The 15,743-nt window shown below is 37.4% G+C and overlaps 1 protein-coding gene across 1 annotated transcript in view; it reads left to right on the top strand.

Moving 5' to 3' along the window:
• Nucleotides 1–797: 797 nt before the first annotated feature.
• DLGAP1 (DLG associated protein 1) overlaps nucleotides 798–15,743 on the top strand; it is a gene marked incomplete at its 5' end in the record, with an annotated part of 107,483 nt that continues 92,537 nt past the window's right edge. Inside the window, one exon of the mRNA XM_081950973.1 lies at nucleotides 798–1,754. Coding sequence (XP_081807099.1) covers nucleotides 798–1,754 — 957 coding nt within the window. The remainder of the gene's footprint in view (nucleotides 1,755–15,743) is intronic.

A 15,743-nucleotide genomic window follows, 5' to 3' on the forward strand; every position in this document is an offset into this window, starting at 1 on the left:
TATCATTATAACATTAAATGATCATTACATGAATGATTGTAAGTCAAGATCTACTTGTACTACCTACCACTGTGCTTCAATGAATACTGCTACGAATTCCAAATATACAATTATATATTTGTGTGTGTGTGTGTGTGTCTGTGTGTTTGTGCTGATAAATAAATAAAGGGAGACTAGTATAGATTTATCAGCACAAATACAACACAAATATAAAAAGGCAACATTAAAAAAAATAAAAATATGGCTTTCTGCCTGGATGGTTTTCTGTAATGAGCCGAAGGACAGAAAGAGGGAGTAGTGAGCTTCCTCCCATATTTGGGCATACCAGGGGTTGTAACACAAATATATATATATATATATATATATATATATATATATATATATATATATATATATATATATATATATATATATATATATATATATATATATATATATATATATATATATATATATATATATATTCAGAGGAGGTATGTAGCTTTTAACATATCCAATTGTAGCATGACTTACTAAAGAATTTTCACAGCATCCATATATTTTTTTAATCTGGATCCAGAATATTAATTGCATTTAATTTCCATTATAATTAAAGTTAGCTATGATAAATTTAATCACACTGATTTTCATTAGGAATTAACTCAATATGCCTCAAATGTATTAATACAATAAAGAAAAATCAAATATGCATATTATTACATCACATTTTTGTTCTCCGTTTTTCTAGGGATTTCTTGGTGATCTATCAGTAAAATACATGCATATATTCAGATGACTCTTGGACATTTTTTGCATCAATGATGAAAGGACTATCTGGCAGCCGCAGTCACCATCATGGGGTTGCCTGTGAACCTGTATGTGACTCTCTGTTACATCACTCAGATAGGAAGCCATATTTATTAAATCCTATGGACCATCATTCTGCAGATCATACTTACTATACTCAAAGAAACTCTTTTCAAGGAGAATGCATGGCTCCATACAGTGATCAGATTGCTAGCAGCACATTTCCTCGGAGACATTATAATTCCCACAAAGGACTTAAGGATGAATGTGCTTTGGTGCCACATGGAACAACAAGTAAAGGTAATCGCATCCCTGCCAATCTTTTGGACCAGTTTGAAAGGCAGCTTCCTCTTAATAGAGATGGTTATCATACTTTACAGTACAAAAGGACTGCTGTAGAACATCGTAGTGATAGTCCAGGAAGGATCCGCCACTTGGTGCATTCTGTTCAAAAGCTTTTCACCAAATCTCATTCTCTTGAAGGCCCATCAAAGGGTAGCATCAATGGAGGCAAAGCAAGCCCAGAAGACATGCATAGTATAAGATATGGCAAACGTAGCAAAAGTAAAGATAGAAGATCGGACGGAAAATCCAGGTCAAATGCATCTGGATGGTGGAGCTCAGATGACAACCTAGATAATGATGTTTGCATTTATCATGGACCAACTGGGATAATGACCATGGGAAGATGTCCTGATCGTTCTACTTCTCAGTACTTTATGGAAGCCTACAATACTCTAAATGAACATGCAGTAAAGCCTTCCAGAAGCAATAATGATGTTAAATGTTCTACCTGTGCAAACCTGCCTATAAATTTGGATGCTCAATTAATGAAAAAAAGCTCTTGGTCCTCTACTCTGACAGTAAGCAGAGCTCGTGAAGTTTATCAAAAAGCCTCTATGAACATGGACCAGACAGTACTGAAATCAGAGACCTGTCAACAGGAACGGTCCTGCCAATATCTTCAGGTATAGTATATGTCATTTATTTGATTGCTTGTACGGCTTTTGGTTCAATGTATATTTTTTCACACCGAGATGAGATTGCAAAGGAAAAGATGTAAGTGGGAGTTAATCTAAACACAAATTATGAATAAATCTGCATTTTGGTTGCTAAGAAGCAGTGTTTCAAATGAATTCATACAGTGAGGAACTGGTTCACTTTCTTAATATGTGAAAAGAACAAGAGCTCCTTGAATAATTGTGGGGGATTTAAAAGGCACTCTAGGCACACACAACAGCACAGCAGGGTCACAAGGAGCTAGAGGTAGTAAAGCTTTCATTTTGCATTACAATCTCAATGGACTGATATTCCCAGGACAGAGATTTGTTAGCTTCTGTAATCTTGAGATCTGACTTCATGTTATTTTGGTGATGAAAACTTGAGACCCTTTAAACACTTAGTAATGCCACAGCGTTTTGTATACTATGAACCAACCTACAGTCAGTTTTTGTCACATACAAAACATCTGAACAGCCTTTAGGAAATAATTATATGAAGTGACCAGGTTGGTGTTCCTGGCTGTTATTCCTTTAAAATAAATAGCTAGCACTTGCTGAAAAAAATGCAAAGTTGAAAGACTGAAATTATTGAATGTTCTGATTATACTCTTTGGGAGTACATCAGTGACTCCCGCACAAGCTGTTTGCAGTTAATAAAGCGTCACTATTTTTCACCACTATTGTATCTTTAAATGTCAAGAATCAGATGTCTGCTCTTGGAGCTATCATACTGCCGGTTAATTTTTGTGGCAAGAACGTGGATCAGAAAATTAACACAGTTTCAGCTGTAAAAGATCTGTGGATTATTTTTTATGCATTTTCTTTTAAAATGGATATGGCACACTTAACTGTGCATGGACAGTGGAGTAATGTCAAACAAAGAAGAGAGAAGACTATGAGGAAAAAAGAGGTTTGATCAATAAAATATTTTGTTGTTGTTGGGTGGAGGATTGTGGGGAGTGAATCATTGCTCTGTTCTTTTTATCTGCTGTTTAGTTTTATTTCAAAGCGTTGTGTGCTCCATAGTTAGTTCTAGCTGTTTTTTGCCTGATGGGCAGCTTGCAATCATAGTTTTGCATCTCCATGTTCAGGTAAAGGATTGGATTCTATTGTCCTGCTGACTTACAGTGTTATAGTTCAGATGACCTAGAAATGAACCAGAGTACCAGGTTTTAAGGGATTATTTTTGAATACAAAAAGCATTGTACCTTAAGGCGCATTCAAAAATATAAAACAGCTTGATGTATGTCCTGCATGAATGTTTATCTCTGCATATTCTTATGTTCTTGGGGGACTGTTAGCATCATAAAGTGAGGAATGAAGAGGATTCAGTTGATCATATCAAAATAATGATACTGTTATGTTGTGTGTCAGGCCAGAAAAAAAATTAGCTTTACCTTCAGAGACTTGTCAGTTACATAGCTCATGACCTAATGTATGATTGTATATAAGTGTCTGTGTGTGTGTGTTTGTGTGACTGTGCATGGATGGATTCAGACAGATAGACAGACAAGACAGAGTGATATTTTCTTTTTGCATAGGCTCTTTTGCAAGGGCGGATAATATAAGTCATAGAATTATCTCTTAATGAAATAAAATTAATATGCAAGTTTGTATATTTAGGAACGTGTTCCACTTAATTTAATAGAGCTTAACATATCTGAGGGCTTATGTATAGTATATGCTTGTCCTGTTAGAGGGCATTTCCTACTCTTCTTCATTTAATATATAAAATTCATCCTAAATGTATACTGAATGTGTATTGAATTGTTCTTACTTTTTGCTATGCAACCTAAGATTTTAGCTGACATTTATTTGGAAAGAAGTAAGAAATTTCATTATTTTGAGATGGTTAATAAAATATAATGGATACAAGGAAGATACAAGAGTACTTTAGATATTGTTTAACTCTATTAATGAAGTAGAATTAAAAGTTAAAACAGTAATATAGGAGCATAAGATTTTTGAAAGTTATTTAAGAAACAACTCTATAATTATATACATATTTGCAAAATCACGTCTCTGTTATCCCTCAAAGAAACCATGCTCACTAATGTTTATGTACAACAAAACAAATGTGTTAAGCAACGTGAGCTGTCGTTTTTTTTTAATTAATTTCCCTGAAGGGGAAAACTTTCAAATAGATAATTTTCAAGTAAAGGAAATTCTCAGGTTTACTAATGACACTGATCAAAGATTGTCATCCTATTCTGATTATAAATATAATGATTTTGGGTACATCCAATTCCTTTACATTATTTTTGCAGTTTAGAATATGAAGGATCTATACACTGAAATACATACATTTCCATAACTGCGGTTACTGTAGTAGCAAATAAATATTCAGAGAAAATGAAGAAAAGTATATCAAAAGACAAAAGGAGCATGTTTTTTTCTGCATTTCTATAGCTTCTGCATTTGCTGCTTTGTTTAAGCTTCTCAAGTTTACAGGAGACCAATCTAGCTGTAATCAATGAATGTGAATATTAGAATTAACTATGATCATCAGACAGATAATTTTTTATCCTTATTAATCTACTGTGACTCTGGAAGCATGAAATATAGATCCCAATTGACACTCAGGGTTCTCAGTAGTGTTATTGACTAGCGTGTCTATTATTGTCATCTGTCTTGTGTCAGATGGAGATAACTTCTAGACATTCTAGAAGTTGTGTTTGAAGATTTTTTAAAAAGTTAACATTAATCTTGATAATTCAATCTTGTTTTTCATTCTGTTTACATATATTTTAATGACAAAAATGGGTAATTGACATGATATTATATCGATGATAATAATAATAATAATAAATTTGAATTTATTAGCCGCTCCCTTTCCAGGCAGGACTCGGGGCGGCGTACAATGGGCATATAGAACATAGAAACATGTGTACAAACACATAAACATACAAAAATACTGAGACACACATGCACGGAGGAGGTAACCAATTACAACATTTAGACAGTTAAAATCCCCATTAAAATACCCCAATTGTAAAAGACCCAATGTACAATTAAAATTTAAAATTTAAAAAGACAGTCAGGAGGAGTGAGAAAAATTACGGTTGAGCCAGGCCAGATAATTGAAAGAGGTGGGTCTTCAGCTGTACACGGAAGGAGCGGAGGTCGGAAATAATCCTGATGTCACGGGGGAGGTCATTCCACAGGGCTGGGCCCATCACAGAGAAGGCTCTGCTCCTGGGTGTCGCCCCCCGACACTGTTTGGCGGACGGCACCCGGAGAAGTCCCTCTCTGTGTGAGCGAATTGGTCGCAGGGATGTGTGGGGCAGGATGCGATCCTGCATGTAACTAGGCCCTGTGCCATGAAGCGCTTTAAAGATCATAATCAAAACCTTGAAACGCACTCGGTAGACTACAGGAAGCCAGTGCAGCTCGCGCAGGAGAGGTGTTACAGGGGAGTATCTAGTCCTCCCCATAATCACCCGCGCGGCCGCGTTCTGGACCAACTGCAGTCTCCGAGTGCATCTCAAGGGAAGCCCCATGTAGAGAGCATTGCAGTAGTCCAGGCGAGACGTCACTAGCGCATGGGTGACTGTGCGTAGGGCATCCCGGTCCAATAAGGGGCGCAATTGGCGCATCAGGTGGACCTGATGGAACGCCCCCCTTGCCACGGCTGTTACATGGTCATCCATGGACAGCCGGGCATCTAGGAGGACGCCCAAATTGCGCACCTGTTCCATGGGGGCTAGTTGCACGCCCCCGATGGCCAGAGATGGAAGCACCTGGTTGAACCGGGAGGCCGGAAGCCACAGCCACTCCGTCTTGGAAGGGTTGAGTTTTAGTCGGTTGCCATCCATCCAGACCCGTACGGCCTCCAAACACCGGGACATCATTTCGACGGCCTCATGTCCATTCACCTCTATTTTCATATAATCCAGGCAGGGCAATGCAATAATACTTTTGAGTAGTGAAGTAGAGGGGGATTGCATCTAACCACAGTGGAAATGCTATTAATAGGTGTTTCATGATTTTATACAAGTGATCCTTTGTTTCTTAATGTCATCATAATTTCACTTTAGATCAGATTAGCATAATTTTATATTCAGCTTTGATTTGAATGGTATTATAAAGCCAGATAGCTTTCACAGTTTTTGTAGTCTTGATCATAAGAAAAGCCCTACTGTACTTTAATTAGGTTAGGATGATTTAACTTTCTATGTTCCGTCTAGAATTAGTTTTTTAAAAATCCAAATTCACATTTATGGAATGGGGGACTTCAGTGTTTGGTTTCAGCTGAATTGGGCAGCTCAATGTTTGAGAAGGCAATGAAGCGGGAACTGCACTGGGTTTTTATTATCATAAATTCTTATCTTGCTTATCATAAATTCTGAATATGTTCTTTTGCGTAAATATGGCAGTTTGATTCTCCTAAAGCATTCTCATTCATTGTCATTGAACAAAAGTGTTTAGTTTGATCTGTGCTAGTGGCAACAATGATATACATACTGCAAATAGAGAATTATATTATTTTAAAACCAAAATGTAACATTCTAGCCCCCCCAAAATCTTTGAGATATGAAAATCATTAAATAGTTTCCATATCTAATTAAACCGGGGAAACAAGAATATAATCTAATTATATTAACCTAATGTACTACTATCTTCCAAGTTCAGAGTAGATCACATGGGAAATGGAAACAAAATGTGAGATTGCTGTTAATGACATGAATCATATATTTTTTTTGGTACTAATTGCTTCAGTTGTATCATTCAAAACCTTAAATAACTATTTGGAAGAGAATAGAACAATGCAGGATAGAACAGAATAGAGGTAGTCCTTGCTTAATAACCACAGTTGGGACTGGCAACTCAATCACTGAGCAATGCAAACATTAAGCAAAACTTCATGTAGAGATAGTCCTTGCTTAATAACCATAGTTGGGACTGGCAACTCAGTCACTGAGCAATGCAATCATTAAGCAAAACTTCATGTAGAGATAGTCCTTGCTTAATAACCACAGTTGGGACTGGCAACTCAGTCACTCAGCAATGCAATCATTAAGCAAAACTTCATGTGACCACAAACAAACATACAACTTCACTCCTGCTGAGGTTGTTAAGCCAGTCACCACAGGGTGTTAAATGAGACATTATGTGACTGTGACATTAATTTTTCTGCCCCCTCCCCATTTATTCTGCTTATTGGAAGTTATGAAGCACACAAAGGATAATCATGTGCCTGCATGATTCTGCAATAGTAATAAACATCTCCAGGTTGCGGTAACCCAAATCTTGATCTTGGACCTGCAGAGACTCTGTAATAACGAGTTAGTGCCGCTATAACTATGATTGCTAAAAAGGGCAGTCATTAAGCTGAATTACAAGTAGAGTAGAGTAGAGAACAGCTGATCCCCATCTCTTTTGATAATAAAAGCTAGAGTCAAGATGACTGACCTCCAACTTAAATTTAGCAGAGGCTGGTGACATTTTATCAACAAAATGTACTAGTTATAGCAATAATAGTTTGAAATTACTGACTTGGCTCCTGAAATCTTATTTATGACTTGTTGTTTATTAATTAAAAGACAATAAAAAAGAGGTTTGATCAATAAAATATTTTGTAGTTGGGTGGGGGATTGCGGGGAGTGAATCATTGCGCTGTTCTTTTTATCTGCTGTTTAGTTTTATTTCAAAATGTGGTATGCTCTAGTTAGTTCTAGCTGTTTTTAGTCTGATGGGTAGCTTGCAATCATAATTTTGTACATGCATCTCCATGTTCAGGTAAAGGATTGGTTATCAGTCATTTTACTTTATTTTTATTTAATCAATTGAGCAGCAATGAGCTTTTAGACATTTAAAAACAAATATTTAAAATTTTGTTTATTTAAAAACAAATAATGTAAAAATGGAAACAGTCTAATTTATAGCAAAACTTCTATAATTCAACAAAGTTGAAGGAAAGGAAATCTTTAATTGACAATGAAAACATATCAAAATTCATGCTAGTAATTTATTTTTATTTTGCTGAAGAATTTCAAGATCCATAGTGCCACAACAAAGAGTCCTGGGTCTGATCACCCACTACTTAATTTCATATTTGGAAGGGGATAATGCTGGAAAGTAGTTTTTAATCAAGATGGACTTCATTCTAGCAGCATGTCAAGCATTATGCATAAACCTAAATGTTCAGGAAACACACCGAGGTCTGCAAAGCACCCACACCAAGCCTTTAAATCAGTGTTTCACACTAGGTGGGAATTAAAGTTCATACATATTAAAGTTGCAAAGTTTGAAAAACCCTACGCTAAATGGACTAAGTGCTTGGATCCCCGAGGAGGTTTTTATATAGTCCTAGTAGTCAATGGCTAATGCAGCTGTAGATATTTTGGCAAGAATGATCCCAAATGGCCCCCTAAATAGTAACAATAGCAGCTGTGTTTTGTACTAATGGGAAGATTTGGTAAATCAAATATGTCCACCTCCCCATATGAGGTGAAGAAACAAGCAGAAGAATTCTTTCCTGCAATAATATGAATCAGTGCATATCACTAACACAAAGGATGAACTTAAGATGTAGTATTTTCTGTAATGTTTGAGAAAATGAAAAGAAAAAAAATGTATGAACATTATATCCGGCCAAGAAAAAATCTTAAATAGTTGGGTTATATTACATTATAAAAAGGGGTTACAATAAGAAGTGGAAGTGAGAGTAAAATCCTCTGAAAGTGTCTCCTAGCTATATAAAATGTCAAAATTATGAAGAATTTAAACAGTTTCAAAAAATTGAATATCATAAAAAGAGTGATAGGCTTTCAAAATCTATATAATTTTTCATCTGGCTAAATCTTAAGGAATTTTGAAAAACCTTATTGGGATGGGGGGGAAGTGATCCATAAATTTTGTATGGAAGGAACTTTTTTCAAGAATTTGTAACTTGTGTTGAAAATTTTACAAGAGTTAGTTTTCCTAGGTTTTTTTCTTCCCAAGCTTGGAGTTCCCAAGCTATTAGTTGGAGAAACAGTGTTTCTCAACTTTCGCAACTATAAGAGGTGTAGAGTTTAACTGACTAGGGAATTTTGGAAGTTGCTTAATAGGAAACCAATTAAAACAGTTTTAAGAATTAATTTGTATGTTCCTAAGGTTAACATTGCAACAGATTATATCAATTTCAGTGTAACGCATAAGAGAAAAATCTACAGATCAATCTGCTTTAAGGAAAACAAATGTTTCTTATAAATGTGGGAATATGATGTAGGAATAATTTAGATTCAGTTTTCTTTCAGTACCTCCACCTGAGAAAGAATTTTGTTAGAATCAACAAAAAACCACAGGAATTGCTGGCCAGATAGGAACTGCTGCATGACCAGATTGAATGAAGCAAGGCAAAACAAAGATCTATGCAAATCATGTACAGACAGTACACAATTTGTAATTGTAGCCTATAAAGTGTTTGGATATCCCTTATGAAATAATGAGAATTAATTTCTTTGTGCCATATGCCCCTTTGAGGGCCTAGTTAAATCCCCAGGGCCCCTTCAGAACAATCTGTAAATACATAAAACAAAATAAAATAAAACAAATGTCAATTGTATTACAAAGAACTATTATGATCATATATGGTTATCAAATATTAAAAAATAAAGAAGTAATCTATATATATAAAAGCAAAATACTACTCACATATCATCATGAAATCTCCAGAACGGTAAAGCCTACAAACTTGAAAAATGTTTCGGCAGGATCGCACCTGCCATCTTCAAGCTGTGATGGCAGGTGCGATCCTGCCGAAACGTTGCAAAGACAATCTCAACCTTACACGGGAAAAGACCCGAATACAACAAAACCAGCATATATATATATATATACATACATACATACATACATACATACATACATACATACATACATACATACACATACATACATACATACATACATATATATATATATATATATATATATATATATATATATACATACACTCTGACGCTAAGGAGTTAGAGTCATTCTACTCCCCCTCCCCACCTGAAAAGAACTCAGTTCCAACTGCCAGTTGCCTCACATTCCATTATCTTAGTTCAAACTGGTAGATGTTCCACTCCTTCACTCAGGAGCAGTCTAGGGCTCCTTACAGTACTAAATGTTGGTACCTCATGAAAATGTCTATGCCTTCCATCTATGGAATTGCTTCCGGACCCTTATGTGCTTCAATCACCGACCACCACTGAGCCAACAGATTGTTGCATAGCCCAATCACATAGTTTCGTCGCGAAGCATAGGTATCCAGCTAGTGTAATAATAGTTGTGAAAATATTTTCTTTTTTTAATTCATGGAACCTCTAATAACTATCCATGAACCATATAACTCTCACACTTTGGGAAGATACATTTGATCTAGTGGTTGAGGCACCAGGCTAGAATGTAGAAGATCGTGATTTCTAGTCCCACGTTAGCCATAAAAGCCAGCTGGGTCACTCACTCTCAGCTCAATCCACCTCATAGGGTTTTGTTGGGGAAATAGAGGAAGGTGTGTTGTATATGTTCGACACCTTGAGTTATTTATAAAAATAATAAAGACACTATCAAAACAAAATAAAATATTAGATAAAGAATTAGATTTCAATTCTGACATGACCTTCCTTTCAACTTCCCAATTCCTCCCTTTCTAGTTGACACTGTACTGTTGGTACTGTACTTCGACTCTTTCCATTTCACATTCTTTCCCTTAAAAATGCAACTGTAAAGACCAACTCTGGTTTAACATTCTTTGAGTAACAGGTTTCATTTACTGTATCCAGCCATTGCGCATACAGAATACTTAAAGCCATGCAAGTGAGGTAGAACAGTAAAGAAATGAAGAGCAAATTCAGATTGTTTGTATACTGGTAGAATTTCTTTTATTTTTTTATCCCACCTGTACAGGTAGTTCTTGATTTATGACCACAATGGAGCCCAACCTTTCTGTTGCTAAGCAAGATATTTGTTAAGTGACTTTTGTCCTATTTTACGACCTTTATTGCCACAGTTGTTAAGTGAATCACTACTATTGTTAAGTTGGTAATATGGCTGTTAAGTGAATCTGGCTTCCCCATTGATTTTGCTTGTCAAAAGGTTGCAAAAAGTCTTGGGGAACAGCAACAGTCATACGTATGAATTAGTTGCCAAGCATCTGAATTTTGATCACACGATCATGGGGATGGTGCAAAGGTTGTAAGTGTGAAAAATGGTCATAAGTCATTTTTTTCAGTGCCGTTGTAACTTTGAAACAGTCACTAAATGAACTGCTGTAAGTTCAAGGACTATCTGCATTATTTTATAAATAACTCAAGGCAGTGACTATATCTATTACTGCTTCCTCTTCCTATTTGCCCCACAACAACGACCCGGGGAAGAGATCTGGGCTAGGAGAAAATGAGTGGTTTCAGTTTTGATTTCGAATGCATTGATGGTTGAGAGGCAGCTTCATATAACAGACAGGATGGTGTGAAACAGCAGCCGTGATATTCTTGTCATCTGAAGATTAAATTGTTATTTTCTATGTATTATTTGCCTGTGGGCCTAAACTAGATTGTCTCTAAACTAAAGAAAAGCATCTGCCCCATTACCAGTAGTGAAGGAAAATGCAGCGCCAATTTAATCAGTTTATAAAAGGAGATGATAGAGATTCCCCCCCCCAAAAAAAACAATAAAATATAGCCCTAACTTGCATATACAGGTAGTCCTCGACTTACAATAGTTCATTTAGTGACCATTCAAAGTTACAAAGGCACTAAAAAAAGTAGCCTATGACTGTTTTCACCCTTACGACTGCGACCCCATGGACATGTGATCAAAACTGAAACGCTTTGCAAGTGGTTACATTTATGACAGTTGCAGTGTCCTGGGGTCATGTGATCAGCTTTTGCAACCTTCTGACAAGCAAAGTCACTGGGGAATCCAGATTCACTTAACAATCATGTTACTAACTTAGCAACTGCAGTCATTCACTTAACAACTGTGGCAAGAAAAGTCTTAAAATGGGGAAAACTCACTTAACAAATATTTCACTTAGCAACATAAATTTTGGGCTCAAGCATGATCGTAACTCAAGGACTACCTGTATGTTCCTTAGATGTTTTGGTGTTCAATATAGCCTTGTATCTGTAATTCTTGTTATTTTTATTCTCTTCTTAAAACCTATGTAATAGCTATGTATCCATAAGATTTTATATATAGTTATATACATACGATACATACACAAATACATATGTACATACATAAACACTCCAGAAGATATGGTTAAGATATAGAAGGATCGTGACAGACTTGAACATTGGACTCTATCTAACAAAATGAAATTCAATGGTGAAAAAAGTAAGGTTCTACATTTAGACAAGAAAAACAAAATGCACAGATATAGTATAGGTGGTACCTTGCTCAGTAGTACTAACTGTGAAAGGGATCTTGGAGTCCTAGTGGACAACCATTTAAATATGAGCCCGCAGTGTGCAGCAGCTGCCAAAAAAGCCAACATAGTTCTAGGCTGCATAAACAGAGGGATAGAATCAAGATCACGTGAAGTGTTAATACCACTTTATAATACCTTGGTAAGGCCACACTTGGAATACTGCATTCAGTTTTGGTTGCCACAATGTAAAAAAAGATGTTGAGACTCCAGAAAGAGTGCAGAGAAGAGCAACAAAGATGATTAGGGGACTGGAGGCTAAAACATATGAAGAACGGTTGCAGGAACTGGTTATGTCTAGTTTAATGAAAAGAAGGACTAGGGGAGACATACAATACAATACAATAGTAGAGTTGGAAGGGACCTTGGAGGTCTTCTAGTCCAACCCCCTGCCTAGGCAGGAAACCCTATACCGTTCCAGACAAATGGCTATCCAACATCTTCTTAAAGACTTCCAGTGTTGGGGCATTCACAACTTCTGGAGGCAAGCTGTTTCACTGATTAATTGTTCTAACTGTCAGGAAGTTTCTCCTCAGTTCTAAGTTGCTTCTCTCCTTGATTAGTTTCCACCCATTGCTTCTTGTTCTGTCCTCAGGTGCCTTGGAGAAAAGCTTGACTCCCTCTTCTTTGTGGCAGCCCCTGAGATATTGGAACACTGCTATCATGTCTCCCCTAGTCCTTCTTTCTCTTAAGCTAGACATACCTAGTTCCTGCAACCGTTCTTCATATGTTTTAGTCTCCAGTCCCCTAATCATCTTTGTTGCTCTTCTCTGCACTCTTTCTAGAGTCTCCACATCTTTTTTACATCGTGGCGACCAAAACTGAATGCAGTATTCCAAGTGTGGCCTTACCAAGGTATTATAAAGTGGTATTAACACTTCACGTGATCTTGATTCTATCCCTCTGTTTATGCAGCCTAGAACTATGTTGGCTTTTTTGGCAGCTGCTGCACACTGCTGGCTCATATTTAAATGGTTGTTCACTAGAACTCCAAGATCCCTCTCACAGTTACTACTATTGAGCACGGTACCACCTATACCCGTGATGGCGAACCTATGGCACGCGTGCCACAAGTGGCACGCGGAGCCATTTGTCAGGGCACGCGAGGTGAGTTCACCTTTTTAAAAGCTATTTTTCACCTTCCCCAGGCTCCAGAGGCTTTATAGGAGCCTGGGGAGGGCGAAAAGAGCTCCCCCCCCCAGAGGCTTCAAGGACCATCCCTGAAGGCTTCGGAACGCTTAAAACCACCCTCCGAGCAAACCGGAAGTGACTTCCGGGTTGCTCGGAGGGTGGTTTTAAGCGCTCCGAAGGCTTCAGGGAAGCCTCTGGACAGTCCCTGAAGCCTCCGGAGGGCCTCCAGGGGGTCGGGGGAGGCTCTTTTCGCCCTCCCCAGGCTCCTATAAAGCCCCTGGAGCCTGGGGAGGGCAAAAAAAACATGTAAAAATGGGGGGGGTCGCGCGTTTTGCATGCATGCGTACTGGGGGGGGCGCGCGTTGCATTATGGGTGCGGCACGCCCGCACTCGACCCCCCTGCGCTCCCCTCACTTGTGGCACGCGAGCCAAAAAAGGTTCGCCATCACTGACCTATACTGTACCTGTGCATTCCGTTTTTGTTGCCTAAATGTAGAACCTTACTCTTTTCACCATTGAATTTCATTTTATTAGATAGTGCCCAATGTTCAGGTTTGTCAAGATCCTTCTGTATCTGTATCTTTAGCTGGAGTGTTGGCTATTCCTGCCAACTTGGTGTCATCTGCAAATTTGATGAGTTCCCCATTTATTTACATGATAGTAGTGTTCCAATATCTCAGGAGTTGCCACAAAGAAGAGGGAGTCAATATATTCTCCAAAGCAGCTGAGGGTAGGACAAGAACCAATGGGTGTAAACTAATTAAGGAGAGAAACAACTTAGAACTAAGGAGAAATTTCCTGACAGAACAATTAATCAGTGGAACAACTTGCCTCCAGAAGTTGAGAATACTCCAACACTGGAAGTTTTTAAGAAGATGTTGAATAACCATTTGTCTGAAGTGGTGTAGGGTTTCCTGCCTAAGCAGGGGGTTGGACTAGAAGACCTCCAAAGTCCCTTCCAACTCTGTTATTCTATTCTATTCTATTCCATTCTATTCTATTCATCTACACACACAAACACACACAAACACACACACACACACACACACGTACACGATTAGGGTAGGTATATTCCAATTTGATTGTTTCTACTGAATACAGGTAGTTCTTGACTTACAACCACAATTTCCCATTTTATCACCTTTCTTGCTACAGTTGTTAAGTTAGTAACACGATTTTAAGTGTCTCTGGCTGTACGCACTGACTTTGCTTGTCAAATGGTGGCAAAAGAGAGTAACATGATCCAGGGCACGGCAACTATCATAAATATGAATCATTTGCCAAGCATCCAAATTTTGATCAAGTGACCATGGGGATGCTGCAAGGCTGTAAGCGTGAAAAATGATCATAAGTCACTTTTTTCAATGCCATTGTAACTTTGAACGGTCACTCAATGAATTGCAGTAAGTGAATTCTGATTTACACATTTTTTAAAATGTAAAATATAATTGGAAATTTGGTGACTTTGGCTCAAGACTCAAATTATGTGAATTAGACTCAGATTCAGATGTGGGAAAGGATTTAATGTACACTTAAATAAGAGAGAGATGTAAATTAATATGGTAGCTTCCCAAAAATATCACAGAAAGAGATTGAAATTGATTTAAGTATGCCTATTCCTCATTTAGCAACCAAATTTCATTTCAATGAAAGATCATTAGGCAAAATGTTCACTAAGTGAAAGAGAGTGGGGAAGGAGGGAGAAAGGGAAAGAAACTTCAAAGACCACTGGTTTCTCTATCTCATTCAAATAAAGTTCTCTCATACATCTACACCATTGTTGTCTCATTGTTACTCTTGTGCATTGTTGTCAGGGGAACAAAATTTGATCATAAATGTGCACTTTGGTCAGAAAATGAGGTTTTTTTAAAATTAACATTGTATTTGTGAATGGTTGGGAACTTAGGTTGCTAAATATTGAGTGGGTGTATGCATGCTTTTTCTGTGGTGAAAGAAGGGAAAGCCGTCACTTCCTTGTGAGACATTTAATCCCTTATGTTAATGGTGGGAAAAAAGAAGGGAAAACATCGATTTTATTCCTAATGGTAAATGTTTTGGACAGACCCCATTGGAAATGATGTTAGTTTCATTCCCGCTGGATGTCCAGATGATCTTTGTTTTAATTCCTAGCAAACAGTTTTATCTTCCTGGGAAGGGATGGAGACTTAAAGTTTTAAATATTAAAACTGTTAAAAATATGAGAAATTTTGGAATACTACTGTTGGAAGGAAAATTCATCTGGTTCAGTTCCAAGCTGGGATAAAGATGCTGGAAACAACATGGAGGCTGATAGGAACGAGAGGTTTATTGATGAAACAGAACCACCAACCACATGTGATTCTGGACAGATGACAAAATAAAGGTGGGAGTGGATGGTTTTATATAACTTCTTTGGGCTTTGTATTTGAGCTTCCTGTTCCTTT

This window comes from Natrix helvetica, assembly GCF_964273705.1.
Source record: "Natrix helvetica genome assembly, chromosome: 4".
Lineage (NCBI taxonomy): Eukaryota > Metazoa > Chordata > Lepidosauria > Squamata > Natricidae > Natrix > Natrix helvetica.